General features: G+C 35.5%; 1 protein-coding gene and 1 long non-coding RNA gene across 4 annotated transcripts in view; one reads left to right on the forward strand and one right to left on the reverse strand.

The window, feature by feature from the left end:
- Positions 1-9,404, forward strand: part of LOC136838697 (solute carrier family 66 member 3) — a 24,076-nt gene extending 14,672 nt beyond the window's left edge. For both annotated transcript variants that reach the window (XM_067104102.1, XM_067104103.1), the window contains exon 4: positions 2,129-9,404. In XM_067104102.1, coding sequence (XP_066960203.1) covers positions 2,129-2,259 — 131 coding nt within the window. In that variant the 3' untranslated portion in view covers positions 2,260-9,404. The remainder of the gene's footprint in view (positions 1-2,128) is intronic.
- Positions 1-15,004, reverse strand: part of LOC136838700 (uncharacterized) — a 25,076-nt gene that overhangs the window by 4,103 nt on the left and 5,969 nt on the right. The window contains exons 2-3 of one of the 2 annotated variants that reach the window (XR_010853087.1): positions 13,324-13,514; positions 1,883-12,117 (exon numbers count right to left, since the gene is read on the reverse strand). This is a non-coding gene — a long non-coding RNA (uncharacterized lncRNA). Of the gene's footprint in view, positions 1-33; positions 12,118-13,323; positions 13,515-15,004 lie in introns of those variants that run through there. The other variant, XR_010853086.1, reaches the window with a different exon arrangement.

Raw genomic sequence — 15,004 nt, forward strand, 5'->3', positions numbered from 1 at the left:
GAAGTTAAGGAAATTAATCAGAATATCAAAGAATTAGGAGAAAACAACCAAAATATTATTTTTGACCTTAACATAAAAAGAAAAAACCATGAGAAAGAACCCACCTAGAAACAAGAAACAAAATGTTAATACAGTAACTATAACACTGTATAACTAATCCATCTGTCAAACCAGAATCAAAAGTACAAAAAGACAAGACACATACAAAATTAGCCCATCAGAATTGCAAATGGTAAACCAATTAATCAAGATCCCAACTCAAAGATTTACCTAAAAAAAAAAAAATTTATGATCAAAATTAATATGTGAGGGGAAAGATATGCTGCCCATCACCACATGCCATAACAACTCTTTATAAGGAAGATGAGAAAATCAAGATGATGATGTAATACACGCTTTACTGAATCCTGCAATAAAGACAAGACTATCACAAAAACTAGTCAGTAAATTTCCTAAAATAATGAAATAAGGAAAAATTGACAGAAACTCATTTAAAGTATGCTTGTGTAGCACTTATTTGATATACAGAAAAAAATTCAAATGATTTAGATCATTTCATTGATAAAATCAAATGAATTATCCCAAGAAAGAAACTAGTAATGAAACAGTTAAGCACAAGAACACTAGATCAACTAAAATAAAGAACAACAGAAACATAACTCCAATTACAATACAGTAAGATAAAAAGTAAAACATCAACTTTTGTAAACCACAAAAATCTTATTTCTCTTACGTATAGTAATATATTCAATAATTATATAATCCAGTGGAATGTAAAAGGCCTTCAGACCAGATTACACCTATGAGCAATACACTGTCTCATCAGAGATAGGAGCAGTACACTGTCTCATCAGAGATAGTAGCAGTACACTGCCTCATCAGAGACTATGGACCATTGGTATTATATTTACAATATATGTAAACAAACTGATAAGCACAGTACTATCATCATATGAAAAAGACAACTCAAGAGCTGCAATATACATACACAATTTATGATAAATAATTTGGAATGAAAATAATTCTGAATAACACTGATTTACAATTTTCAAGTTACAAATAGTAAACAGTAACTATACCATCCATAACCTGTATAATCAACCAAATAAAAATGTGTAAATAATTTACAAGAATTGATTAGCAACTTCCAAGGGCCCTTTTTAATAAATGGCAATTTTAATGCCATTAACCCTATTTGGTATTACAACTGTATATCACTGGACCTTGCAAGAAATGTAGTAGAAAAGGTCATGAATTCAAATAATCTGTGCTGTTTCAATGACAATGAAAAACAAATTCATATTTTTTAAAAGCTTATGGGTTTTAACATGTAAAGACCCACAAAATAATAGTAAAAGTACATTTTCAATTAAAATCAAAGAACTGTAAATAAAAATTAAAAAATCTTAAAGTATATAACACAGAAATCTGCCATGTGCAGTACTAAAAGTACTAAGTTATTAATGCATTAACTTTTGATCATTAAAAGCATCACTGGGAGATTTTTTGAACTTGAAAAGGGTTTTTTTGAACTTGAAAAGGGTTCTATAGGGTAGTAAGCCATGAGCTAGTTTCCAATCATACTTTGTCAACTGTCAAGATCTGTCAAAGATTTGGGCAGGGTTCCTTCAGTTAACTCTGATCTTTTTTAACTTTTGGTGCAATGATAGTAATAATTATTGGATGCCAACTGGTCTCTTGATTTGGTTATTACTGACACTGAAGAAAAGGACAGCTGAATTTCTTCCCTCTTCAGTACAGTAATCTGTGCTTGTACAATGAAAGCTAGTAAAAGCTTTGAATATTATACAGTACTATTTCCCAAAATTAGTAGTGTTACATTCTTTCAGCAACATATTGTCAAAAAGCAGTTATGGCATACCTTGCTAGCTGCTTGTGTACCAGTGACTGAATTAGCTCACTTTTGGTTTCAGTAATCATCTCATCACAGCATGTCAGGTTTGGATATTTTTTCCTCAGCTACCTTCAGAAGAAAGCAATTGTAAAATTTTGGTTCAAAAAGATGGTACAGGGAACAGAGTAAAAATGTAAATTTTCCATATGTACAAGACATGGCACCTCTTGATTGCCTTTCCATAATTAATATTGGTCTTTTACCCCTTTGCAGCACGAATTTTCACAATATACTTGGAGTCTGCCGACTTCGCCCTTCTGATGAATTTTGGCACTTCATTTGCCCTTAATTGTTTGATTGTTGCTGCAGCCATTGCTTACAAACCCAAGAAGAAAAAGGAGTAAGCTGTTACTCTACCAGGAAGACTTGGACATACATAAATGGGGCTGCAAAAAATGTAGAATGGCCTTGGTAAACACTGTAGGTATGATAGAAACAGTTATGTTTACTCAAATTTTAAATGTTAGTTAGATAGTGATTAGGATTCAGAAGCTCTTATTAAGGACTCACCAATATGTGTCACCGTCTCTGTATTTTGAATGTACAACACACAAATTTTACACTTGCGGTGGAGCTTAAAAAAAGGGTGAAGACACGACACTAACAGTGAGAGCAGTGAGTAGGATGGTGTAGTTTTAAGTTTTTGAATACTTTATAAAATTTTAATTGAAATATTTTTATATTAATTTATGTAATAGTTTGTCTTTTAGTAACTTTTTATTTTATACTAAATCCTGTGACCATCTTACTCCGAGTAAGATGTCAGTTAGCTATTACTAACGTCATTGTAACCTTCAGCAGTAAGTAAAAACGAAAGCTGCTACGCTGTATTTACAAAACAGTAAGAAATCTGTAATACTGTATCATTTATGACTGGCAATAAATACAAGCTTTGAGGAGTTTCCTCTCACGATGCAAGCAAGAGATGTTTGACTGAAGTAGCATTCCTAGATGCAGTACTGGTACTGAATTCTTAACTCAGGGAATATCAATATATACAAATGCTAATTAACGCCCTTGACAATAAAATATGCGTTGTTTTTTCAAGAGAGGATCCCATTGAAGTTCAGACATTTCCCTTGTGGGTATATAGTGTAAAAGTAATATTGTACAGTATTTAACTTATGGTATTTCAAATCTTGTTGACTGTCTCTTGTTACTGAAAAGATGTTGAAGGAGAGTTTGAAGGACTCATAAAGAAAATTTCAGATTATACCAAAACTTTTATGCTAGCTTTATGTGAGGCCTAATAAAATTGTATCATAAAATATGTGAAAAGCATTATTTTTAAGATTACGAAGACTCTCCTATGAGTTTAATTTACTGACAGTGTATGCATGAAAATATTAAACCCTGTTTTGTGTAAATGCAAATTATGAAAGTAATCCAGATGTAACCAAGTCATGTCTTGCCTAATTGCCAATATTTTTTGTATATACAGTATTTAGAATCTACTGGTCACTTTTTACCAGATACGTATGTAACCTTAATAACTACAATGCCCTCTTAACTTCTGGATTTTAAGGTATATACAAAGTTTTATTTATTACGGATCTTTTACTGTTCAAGCTTAAATAATAAGGTATATGGTGGCATCTGACCATTTTTTGCAAGTTATTTTAATAGCTCTCATAATGGTAGTACTGTATTACAAATTTGTATAACTAGACAGCTAAGTCACAGTTCCAGATTCCCACAGAACTTGCCCAATGAATTTATTCATATTGAGGCAAAAATTGGAGCAATACTCTGGCTACTTTAGTGTGAGGGTTGAAGCTGGATTAGTGCCATTTACAAGAGTTCCACTTATCATTCTAATAAAAACTGTAAAAAGAAAAACGGGAAGTTGTTTGATGACTTAGACTGAATAAAGACTCAAAGTAACCAATTACCACAGTTATTGGCCCAAATCATTCTCCCTCCCTCCATGGTGTGAAACTTTGCGTGTGCATTGCTATGCCTCTGATTGCCTGGCCGAGGTCAAGGATGGGTATCTAATGAGCTGATTTTGCCACTGAAGAGTTATAAACCTTTTTCATAATGGTTGTTCAAATCTCTTCACCAAAAGACCATCATGATCAAACACAAGATATTATTTACAATGTTTTGAAACTTTAAATCTCCCAGATTTGATTTTTAAATATTTAACACTTTTCTTTACTGATAGTCATTGAAGAGTATTGTTTTGCTTCTTGAGTAATAATCACATAAATCCATGATTTTTCCCTAAAGAGCACTAAAAACCCAATTTTGCTCATTAACATATTTCATGATTTGAGAAACTCAAATTTCTATACAAAAGCCCGAAGCTAGATTTCATTTTTAGTTACTTGAAACTGGGCCATCACAAACTCAAGAAGATGTAGCAGTGCAAGTTGTCAGGTGTAACCACATTTCAACCCTCACAGTAAAATAGACAGAGTAGAAGTAAAGAGAGATCCAAGGTGAAAGTGTGAGATAGGTAAGAGACCAAAGGTGAAAACTGCAGGTAGGTAAGGAAAGACTATGAAGCACATGGCGTGCATTTTACCCTTTAAGGCTATCACAGAGGCAACAATATGCTAAAGCTTCTTTTACAGACATAAGCCTAGTGTTGAAGGTAGAGACAGTACTACTTTCCCCTCCATTAAAATTGAAAGCTAAGCCTCAGTCTTTGTGGAGAATTTGTTGCTCAAGTATTTGCATTAGTACTAGTTTTACAGTTGTAAAAATATTTCAAGCTAACATCTACATAGTAATCACAGATGCTGATGATGATGTACATAACCGCAATACCATGCAGTGTCACTTCATTCATAGGACTTACAAGAAAATTCACCTAGGTTTCAAATATTGGATTTTTTTTTCATAAGGAATCTTTCCTGATGTTTGGGCTGTAGAACTTTTGTATAGATTAAACAGTGTCAAGTTTGTGTTGTAGGCCTGTTTAAGCAGACTTAACATTATCTTTGATTCTTAACCTACATTAAGATGCGTGGAAGAATGGAATAAAATTGCAGGGGGTTATGGTGTTCAGGATTGATGGATCTGTTCAGATTAAGTTCTGAATGGGAACTGGTCTTTGTTATAAGTCACTGGTATGAAGTTACAGTAACATTCATGACAATATTCAAAAGGTTATTTTCTTTTCTAAATACTGTAAATCTTGTAAGCTTGTATCCAAGATTATCCATATGTTGTATCCAAGATTATCTATATGTTTACTGTTGAAAAATGGATTTTGTTTACAAAATATTTGGCATAACATTTTAACAATCAGGTTACCTTTGTGGCTCTTTGTCCTCACAAAAACAGTAAATTTTTGTCCTGATTTCTTAATTGATTTTATTTAAATGGATAGGTACATTTATAATGAAGAATAATCAAAATATCTCGATTATACTGGAAAGGATTTTTGTGAATTTCTGTTGTGATGGGGTTGGCAGCTCTCTCCATATAATGATTAGGAAACCTAACATTGCTTATTAATAGTAGTGATAAAGTAATTGCTGCAAGTAACTAGTGTTTTGCAGAAGAATACTTTCAAAGAGGAATGACTCTTGCCTTTTATCCAGATAATAGTAGGTAGTTCTGCATTCAGCCAGTAATCGTTTACCTTGCACTTACATTCATTGTGATGTAGCTGTCCAGTGTGTTTCATCTTTTGATGTGAATTTTGTAAAACCACAGTATTAGAATGGATTTTCAATATATTCACCCCAATCAGATTTGTGGCTAGTCACAGTGTTTAGTTCTCTAACCAATAAGTGTGAGTAGAAATTTAGTGCTGATTTTTCTTAACATTGTACAAGGCTGTTTAGTGTTACTGATAGTAGCAGAAGTACTATAAAGATTATTAAATGGTTACTATTGTAATCATATACCTGTACTGTTAATATTACTTATAAAAAACTTTACTAGTAGCCAGTGTAATTCAATGGCGATGATGAAAATACTGTGAATAATAATGAAGGACTTATGTATTTAGGAATAGAAGTTTTAGTTTAGATAATTTTACTCTATACTTGGCAGCTTTGCACCTGTGAATGTTATTGATCTTTTCAGCCATGACTTAGTATAAAGTATGAATGAGCGACTGGGAAAGTGAAACATCCCAGTTTACAATTACTGAAAAGCTGCCATAAGACTGTAAGTAGTTTGACCGAATATTTGCTCTCTAAAGATTTATTCTTACCTATTGGATATTTAATTTAGGGTTTTGGCTGCAGCGGGGCACTTGTGGTGTTAGCTTTAAATGTGTTTTAAATACAAAAGTGCTTAGAAAAGGTTATGTCATCCCAAGAAAGTGATGTTAAATTATTTGTAAGTGATGAGATTTAAGACTCAGCATTCCTGTACTGTATTGATAAAAGAAAAAATAGGGTTTATTTTAAAAAATAAAAATGTTTTTACTAAAACACTTTTTTTTTTTTTGGGGCTGAAAAAACTCACATTTAACAAAACTGCAAGTACTAAATACTGAAAAATGTCAATGTAAAATGTACACTAAATTCCTTAAAATGCAACTTTTCTGGATACAGCAACCAGCTGTCTGATTAAAGAATTCAAAAAAAAAAAAACCTTGATTCTACAACTAATGAAATTGGTACTTGGTCCTAAGAGGACTTAAAATTTTGCAAAAATTTAGTTATTGCAACTGAATTCATGACCAAGTTAATGGTGCTATAAGAAGTATAATAATGCAGTTCCAGATTAAATTTTGGTAGCTAAATAATAATTATTAGCATGTTAGGAGATTAAAATCTGAAATTTTGTGATATCCATAGTACTATAGTTTATACAGTTCAGATTTGAATTTAAGAAGTGTTTCATCTTCATCATCTTGAAAATGAGAAATATCTTGACATTCAGTCCATAGTACTGTACAGAAATATGCTAAACAACTGAACAGAATATTTTTCGACAAAAAAGACACTAGAAAAGTCTGTACACAAGAATATACTTCTACAAATCTTGCTTATTATGTATACTGCCTGGTGACTTCTGAATTACTGTAATGGAATTACTTGTGGTGTTATTAGCTTTGCGGTAGACTGTAAATATGGTAGTTCAAATGATTTCATGGTATGATTCGCAAATTTGTCAAGCACCAGCTCGAATACGAGGTGTCATAACTGAGCCTTGCCTTCGATGTATGGAATTACTTATATATTTCAGATTTGACTTACAAGGATAAGTCGGCTTACTTTGCTTTTGAGAACTGTTCTGTCAAAGTCTGAGCCTTATGTTAAACTTTGCTGTAAAGAGTAACAAATAATTTTATGTCCAAGTTCCTTCCATATTCTGGTCTTCCTCATGTATTCTAGACGCTTGGATAAAAGTGATCACAACCACTGATATTGTTATACAGTAGTATTAGCAGAACACATTAGGTTCTTAATATGCAGTATATTTTAAGTTATCATGATGAGGTGCACACATGCGATCAATAGGGTAGCTGTTTAGCAGCACTGCATTGTTTTCACAAGAGTTGATTTTAGTTTCATCGTTATTAAACGTCAAGATATACAGGTACACCACTGACTTTTTGGCACGGAATGCTCTAAAACCTCATTTATTCTGCAACAGCATTACAGAAACAAGCTTTTAAATTCCAATGACAAAGTATGGTGCAGATTGTTGCTCAGTTCCATATAATTGGTTATACTGCAGGTTGTTATATAGCAATTTGTTTACAGCACAAACATTTTAAGAAAAAGTACTGTATTAAGAAACAAAATTTTTCATCAAAACTTCTAGTATACTGTCTGGGCAATTTGTGAATTGTATGTGTATCTGTTGATCTTTTTGTGTTATACATATACTGTGCTTGAGCTCTCTCTAAAATAATTTGAGATTTCAAAGATTGAGATGATTTAGACATGTGATGAGGAATGAGGAACAGGTAGTCAGAAAAAGAGAGTGGTTGTGGAAGTAACAAGACATTTATCGGAAGGCTCAGGAAATGAAGGAAAAGGGTAGGCAGATTAAAGTCTAACCCTGATGGTCGTGCATAAAGTGCACAGGACAGAGGATAGAACTCATTTGTTTAATCTCACAAATGGAAAAGCTGATGTAAAAATTTATGATTATGTTGTGTACAGTACGAACATGTTACAGAAGCAACAAACACCAAGAAATATTTGATTGATATTATTAGGATACTGTATATAGTACATGTCTATGTGCATTTGTCTGCTTTTTTTCTGTACCATACAATCTAATGCTCTCAGAAATTTTTTTAATAGCAAGAGATGTACAGTATAGTATTAAAATGTTGAGAAAGAAAAGTCCACATAAAAAATATATAAATTCTATTCATATAATAACACTAAAATTAATTTAATGTTATCATTGTACATGCTCTCTTGATGTTTCTCTTAATGACTCATTCAAATGTACTAACTGCAAAATTATGCAGATGTTTGCTAACAAAAGAAGCCCTTTTTTCTTGCGAGTTATCCCACGTTCATAGTTCTGAGTTGCAAAATAACAGGCTTTACTTGATGGTTTAAAGTTACCACTTAAATAAATGCACTGTTCTCTATTTACACAGTCAGAAGTATATTGTTCTGCTACTATTACATGGCCTTTGATAGCAGCAAACCTTTTAATCAGGAAATGCTTTGGTTCTCGAAATTCACTGGTGTACCTGTAGTATGTACTTGTAATTTCAACAGTGTATTTAAATTTCTGTATGTCAGTACAATTGTAATGTAAGTTAAGACTGAGAATTTCTTTTAAAAGTTTAGTGTTATGTCCACCACATCACTGATAAAAGTACAGCAGATAAATTTAGGGTAAACTACCACTGAGGTATCGTTGTTGTATTTAATGGGTTATGCATTCAACTGTCATTTGAGAAAAATTATAATTTTGTTTTTACTTATTGGGGTTCACTTGATGTATTGCAGATATTGGATTCCCTCTTTTCTGTTTTTAAATATATCAGCTTTCCAGTGGTTAAATAAATTTTTTAGTGCTGTTAATATGTACTGGATTAGAAATCGTTAATATTTCTAACATATGTTAATGCGCTAAGTTCTGTTAGTAAATACTATTTTAATCTTTTTATACTGGTTGGTATCATCTGTTTAGGTCCCATTTTCATGTTAGTTTCCAAGGTAACTGTGTGGCAAGGTAAAGGTTAATAATAATAAAGCTAAGGTAAAGGTTAATAATAATAAAGCTTTGAGCCCCTGTGGTGCTTAAAGTGAATATTTTTTATGTTAAACCACAAAGTATTTAAAGTTCATCAAGATGACAGTTTAATATCTTTAAATATACTATAGATACCTTAGATTTATATCCTTATTCCCAAATGAAAGTAGTTCTTAGTTTGAAGTTCTAGTGAATAATGAATGGTGAATGTGCTTTCACGAAATGATTTTTTAAGTTGTAGACAGTCATTTTTAGCAGCATTCCTTTAGAATTGCACACTTTGCTAGGTTGAAAGTGTAACATACATTATATTTTTAATCATTTTTGAGTAAATAAAGATGAACATGTAGTTTTGGTCGCATTATTAACACCTGACTTTGCAAAAATGACACATTTTAAATAAATTGTATTTTTCATAACTAACAAATCTGCAGACTCAACATAAGGAAAATTCTCCAGTTAAAAAAAGTTACAATAAATTGGTGGCATTGGGAGTTAGCCAAGATGGCAGTAAGGAGGAGGGGTAGCCGGCCTACCTTAAACCATCTTGGATCCATGGCATCAGTTTCCTCTAGTCCAGGTAAAATATGAGGGGTGGCTTGAGGCGGGCAATATATGTCGAGACCCCAGGTTTGTTAGGTTATGAAAAATACAAATTGATGTAAAATTTGTCATTTGTTCATATGCAGAACAAACTTTTCGTCTTAACATAAGGGAGACTCACTCTTGGGAGGAGGATAGAAAAAGCCTCAGAACCGACCGGAGGTTCAGCTCACCTGGGATCACTTCATATGCCTCTGAACTGTAAAGTAAAAAGTTACTTGTCAGCCAGACATCTGGGTTTAGAGACAATGTGAACGCCCTGATGGCTAGAAGAACTGTGCGAGGGGTTTCCATTCTGAACCGTATCTTCCTGATATAAAGGTCTTCAATCACACATAGCTTTGGGAACCAGAAAGACATGGCTGTAAAATCCTGGAGATATGTCCTTTACAATCTCCACGGCTCCTTTTTCCATCATTTTCCTCACTTTGCCTTTAAGAGCTAGATGCTTCGCTGAACATAAAGAGTTAAGTTGATTGGTGATGTGGACACTCGGAGAATAGGGTAGGAAACTCAAAGGGTTGAAAGGGTCGCTGCTGGGGAGTTTTCTTGGTTGGAGATGGATATAGTTGATGAGCCCTATGCAGAACTGTCATAACTTGAGAAATTCTCTGGGGGGACGTAGGAAGATGTTTGAGGTCTGGAGACGTAGGAAGAGGTTTGAGGTCTGGATTTATAAGTGCCAGCACAAGAAGGAACAGATGACTTTGAGACAGCTTGATGCACTAGCCTGTCATTATTATCTGCTCTTTGTCTATTGACTGCTGAGTCTAGCTGGTCTTTCAGAAATACAGTAGACACAGAATTTAAATGTCTCCATTCCTTAAGGCTAACACCAAATCAGTACTTACGAACCTCGAGAACCTGGAGAGGGCAGAATCCCTTCTTTCAAGCAGCCAGTTGACCCACATGTTAGCTGTAAGATGAGTCAGGTAAGAGATGGTTTTCCCACCAGATTGTAACAATCTAATAAAGAGGTGGCCATCACAGTGGAAGAGATCTTTGTCACTGCCGTTGACCACAGGTCTAACCATGAAACAGCCTGGAAGGCTGATGAAGCAGTTGCTTCCAATGTTGCAGATTCCTGAAAGGTAAAGGATGTGCCCTATGCCTTGACTTGGTCCAAGGATATTCCCATGCCTGATCAAACTAGGTCTGGATTGACATGCCTTGGTTGCAAAGCATCCATAGAAATTGCATCAAATCATTTATGTCAGGGAAGAGGTGGAAGTAGTAACTTGAAAGATGTACTGGAATGTTAAGAGTTATCCCAACCTGAGATAAGAGAATTCACTTAAGAATTCCGCCAGCATGTTTGAAGCTTGGCAACCCTACAGATGTCTTCGCCTATTTACTAGGGCCTAGCAAGGCTTCGATACCCGAAGGCAAATCCGAACAGGTTGCCACAGTCTCTTCAGCTAAGTTGTTACAACCACGAACTAATTCTATGACTTTAGCATATTAAGAACTCTTGATGGTAGGCATCCTCCACATCCTGGCTTTGAGAGTCACGATCTGGCCTGTTGACTAAATCAAGTGTAGTTAAAATGTCTTGATTTATTACTGAAGCGTAGGCTCTTTCAGGGCCTAAGACTTTCTTGGGGGCCTGTTAGTCTTTAAGGCAAATTGGAACATGTCTTGGTCTCGATCCCGCCCACGAGGATGGGAACAAGAATTATGATGAGATCATGAACGTCATGACAGGTTACGAGGCTGTGAAGGACTCCTGTGACGTGAAGATTGGTCACAGGCGTGCGAATGAGAGCGCGAATCACGGTCACAGATATGTGAACGAGAGGGCTGGTTGTGAGGAGATGAATGACGTGATTTGTTAGTAGGCCATGCATGACTCGTTACGTGTAGCTTGGTCACAGCCACGCTAACGGGAGCATGAATCACGGTCACGTCCATGTGAGTGAGAATGCTAAGCCACGGTCCCTTCTACGGGAACGTGGATGGGAACGATGTCGTGAAGATGAAGGTCGAGGAATGTTGCACGACCTCGAAGGGCTTTCAGAATGCGAGACGTGGATGTGAGAGGAAGGAGACCTGGGAGAGGGAACCTGCATTTTCAACTTCTTGATGGGGACCTTGTCATCCTTTCTATGGACCTAAGAAACACTTGTGTACCTGGGACAGGGCGAGGAGTAGAAACAACAGATATCTTCCATGGAGGAGTTCAATCTGTAGGTATAACGGTCCTAGAGGATGAATCTGTCTAAAAACACAGCAGCACAGGAATCAACAACTGGTTGTGGAACACTAGAAATAGCAGAAGGAAAGCGTACGTGTGCCTCGACAGAAGAATGGTTCCGAGACAAAACTTGAGCAGAAGCACGAATGGGTTCAGCAGGGTCATGTGATTGAATGTGGAACAATTACAGGAGAAGAAGAACGAGACTCTGAGGAGGACTATCTTCTTACGCGGAGGGGCTACGGAGTCTCTCTTCCTCCAATGTCTGACAGGGATGGATGGAGAAGACGACAAAGACGAGGACGATTATATTTTTTTACTAAAACTTTAAAGCAAGTACAGTAATAATAATGTAATAATAATGTAATAATAATAATAAATAATAATAATATTATAGCTATTTCCACAGCATTTAATTTATACAGTCTTCTCTATTCTTATTATTTTTTTTCCTTCGGCCTGTAGCTCGTAAATCAGGTTTCCCAAGGACATATAAAGATTTCTATTTTCTTAGGTTTATTTGCTCTAACATTTCAAACAAGCTCAGACGTACAAGGGTATATATAGCAAGCGGGGGTTGGGTGGTGGGTGTACAATTTCCAGGCTGGTTATTCAGCTGCATTTTGGTTGGTCATGGGTTGGTGATGCTGGTCCCGGAGGCATTGAGGCCTTCTGGGCCTAATAGCTATTGGAATTTGGGAGTGGCTGTTATCTGAGGTTATAGGTGATCTGCCTTCTGTGTCCGGTGCCGGATAATAGCGATTAGGCCCAGAACATCTCAACGCCTCCGGGACTGACTTCGTCACCAACCCGTGACCAACCAAAACGCTGCTGAATAACTGACCTGGCAACTGTATACCCACCACCCCACCCCTGCATGCCATTTCATTCACTCTTTGAAAATAAACACCAGAGCGCATTTGAATGTCAGAGAAGGAATCAACCTAAGAAAATACAAATATTTGTATGTCCTTGGAACACCTGATTTACCAGCTACAGGCTGAAGAAAAAAAGATAAGAAGAAGAATAGAGAAGACTGTTTAAATTAAATGCCATGGATACAGCTATATTTTACTACTACTACTACTACTACTACTACTACTACTACTACTACTACTACTACTACTACTACTACTACTACTACTACTACTACTACTACTTGCTTTAGAGTTTTAGTCACAAAATATATTACTTGCTTTAAAGTGATAGTCACAATATATAGCTGAAAATTAAGTACTTCATATAAAGTGTGGGAGTACTATCACTCAATCCCAGAGCAAATTTATGAACACAGTTCATCCTTGACTGAAGTGCTATATTTAGTAACATAATTGTAAACATTACATTATAAAGTTTATGATATTTAAAAACTCAAGAGTTATATAATACAATCAACACCACACTACAAACAAGGCAGGATGAAATGAAGCAAACAATGCCTTACACCTCAAGCCAAAGGAATTCATTTTACCTTAATATAGAAAGTGTGTCAGTGCAACCACACACACTGTTGGTAGTTTCCTTGTTACTTGTAACTACTTGCAAAAACAGAACTATGTAGTCCTGTCTGAAGGGAGAAAATGAGCATGACCAGAAGATGTGCGTGTACTTCGGTAAATACACCTAGTTGATGCTATGGATAGTCTTGATGTCTTGCAGCGTCTGAAAAGAAAAAAGTTTCCTGTTATAAATTTATGCCATACTGTATTGGTTTTGCAGAGCAGCAGTAGCAGTAATAAAAATAATAATGAAAAAGGATGAGCCAGAGCCAAAACCAGATGATGGATAACTATCTCAAAACTACAAAGAAAAATTTATTAAACATGAAATACAATATGCTACTAAAGTGAAAAACTTCTCCAGACACAAGTGGGAACACTGGTAAAATGGATTTTCTTACAGCCTGTAATAGGATGCAACTTATAAAGATAATGGTGCCCAGCTGAGTAAACTAAAGTGACTAGCAAGTCAAAGCAAATACTATAAAACTGGATTAACATTTGGAGTCAAACCCTCAAGTGCTGAGAGAAACATCCACCTGCCCTTTAGGGTGGCTGGGCTACCAAAAACAAGAATGATTTCATCCGTACTGACTAAGATATACTGTACCTGAAGGGTATTCTTAACTTTTGAAAACCTAACCCACATTCTAGTGGTCTCACGGTACTGTATAAGGTACTACCCATGTGGCTAATGTAAGAGGAGAATGTTTGTAAATGACTGCAAAAAATACATGGGAAAAAATTCTTTGAAATTCCTGTAATTTCGTAACATCAAATTCTTCAAACATACAGAATAAAGCAATACAAAATTTTTATGATATGCTGACAATCTTGTAAACTGGTAGCCAGAACCTAATGCACAACTTGTTGAGCAACACTGCAGGTCCCAAGAAGATATCTACGGATCTGCAGGCAGTGTCCCTCAAACGGAATGAAGAAAGGATACCCAAAACCCAAACACCTGCCCTCTTTGCCTGGAAACATCAAAAAGTTCATCCAAAAAGGCTAAAGACAGTCCTATGCCCTGACTCCTCGTATCCTTGCATGAGTAAGGTGGGTGACATCCTTCTCTGAGTCATAAGCCCATCAGGTACCTCACAAAGCCAGAGAAGGAAGGGTGCTTCTATATACTTGTTTGATCTGCTAGACAGCAAAGGCCTTCTGATCTGCAGATTGGACCTTTAAAATGATCCAAGAAACCAAGTATGCAGTGACCAAAACAATCAGAATAACTTACTTGTCTCTAGCATTGTGCTCCAAAGTATGCTTATGACAAGGTTTGACAAAAGAGCAGTGGTTACTTCCTCACAATCATTACCCTCGACATTAAGCGTAATGATCTTGTGAAAAAACTGTTCCAACTCTGCCGGAAGTGGTTCTGAAGGCCAAGGACCCTCAGGTCCTAGCAAATTATAAAAATCATGAATTGGATCTTTTCTCAAAAGAGACTGACACCCAGTCTGTCCTGGTAAGTGTTCTCATGACCTGGTGATAGTCTTGATGGCTGAATCAAGAGACAAGGTGACTCGTGATTGCTTGAAATTGTGTCAAAGTAAATGATACAGACAAATGATCACAATCACTATCATGCACATCATTCTTGGACAAACTAGGATCACCTCAAGTATCTAAACAATCTTGTGCATGCAA

The sequence above is a fragment of the Macrobrachium rosenbergii genome, chromosome 5 (assembly GCF_040412425.1).
Source record: "Macrobrachium rosenbergii isolate ZJJX-2024 chromosome 5, ASM4041242v1, whole genome shotgun sequence".
Lineage (NCBI taxonomy): Eukaryota > Metazoa > Arthropoda > Malacostraca > Decapoda > Palaemonidae > Macrobrachium > Macrobrachium rosenbergii.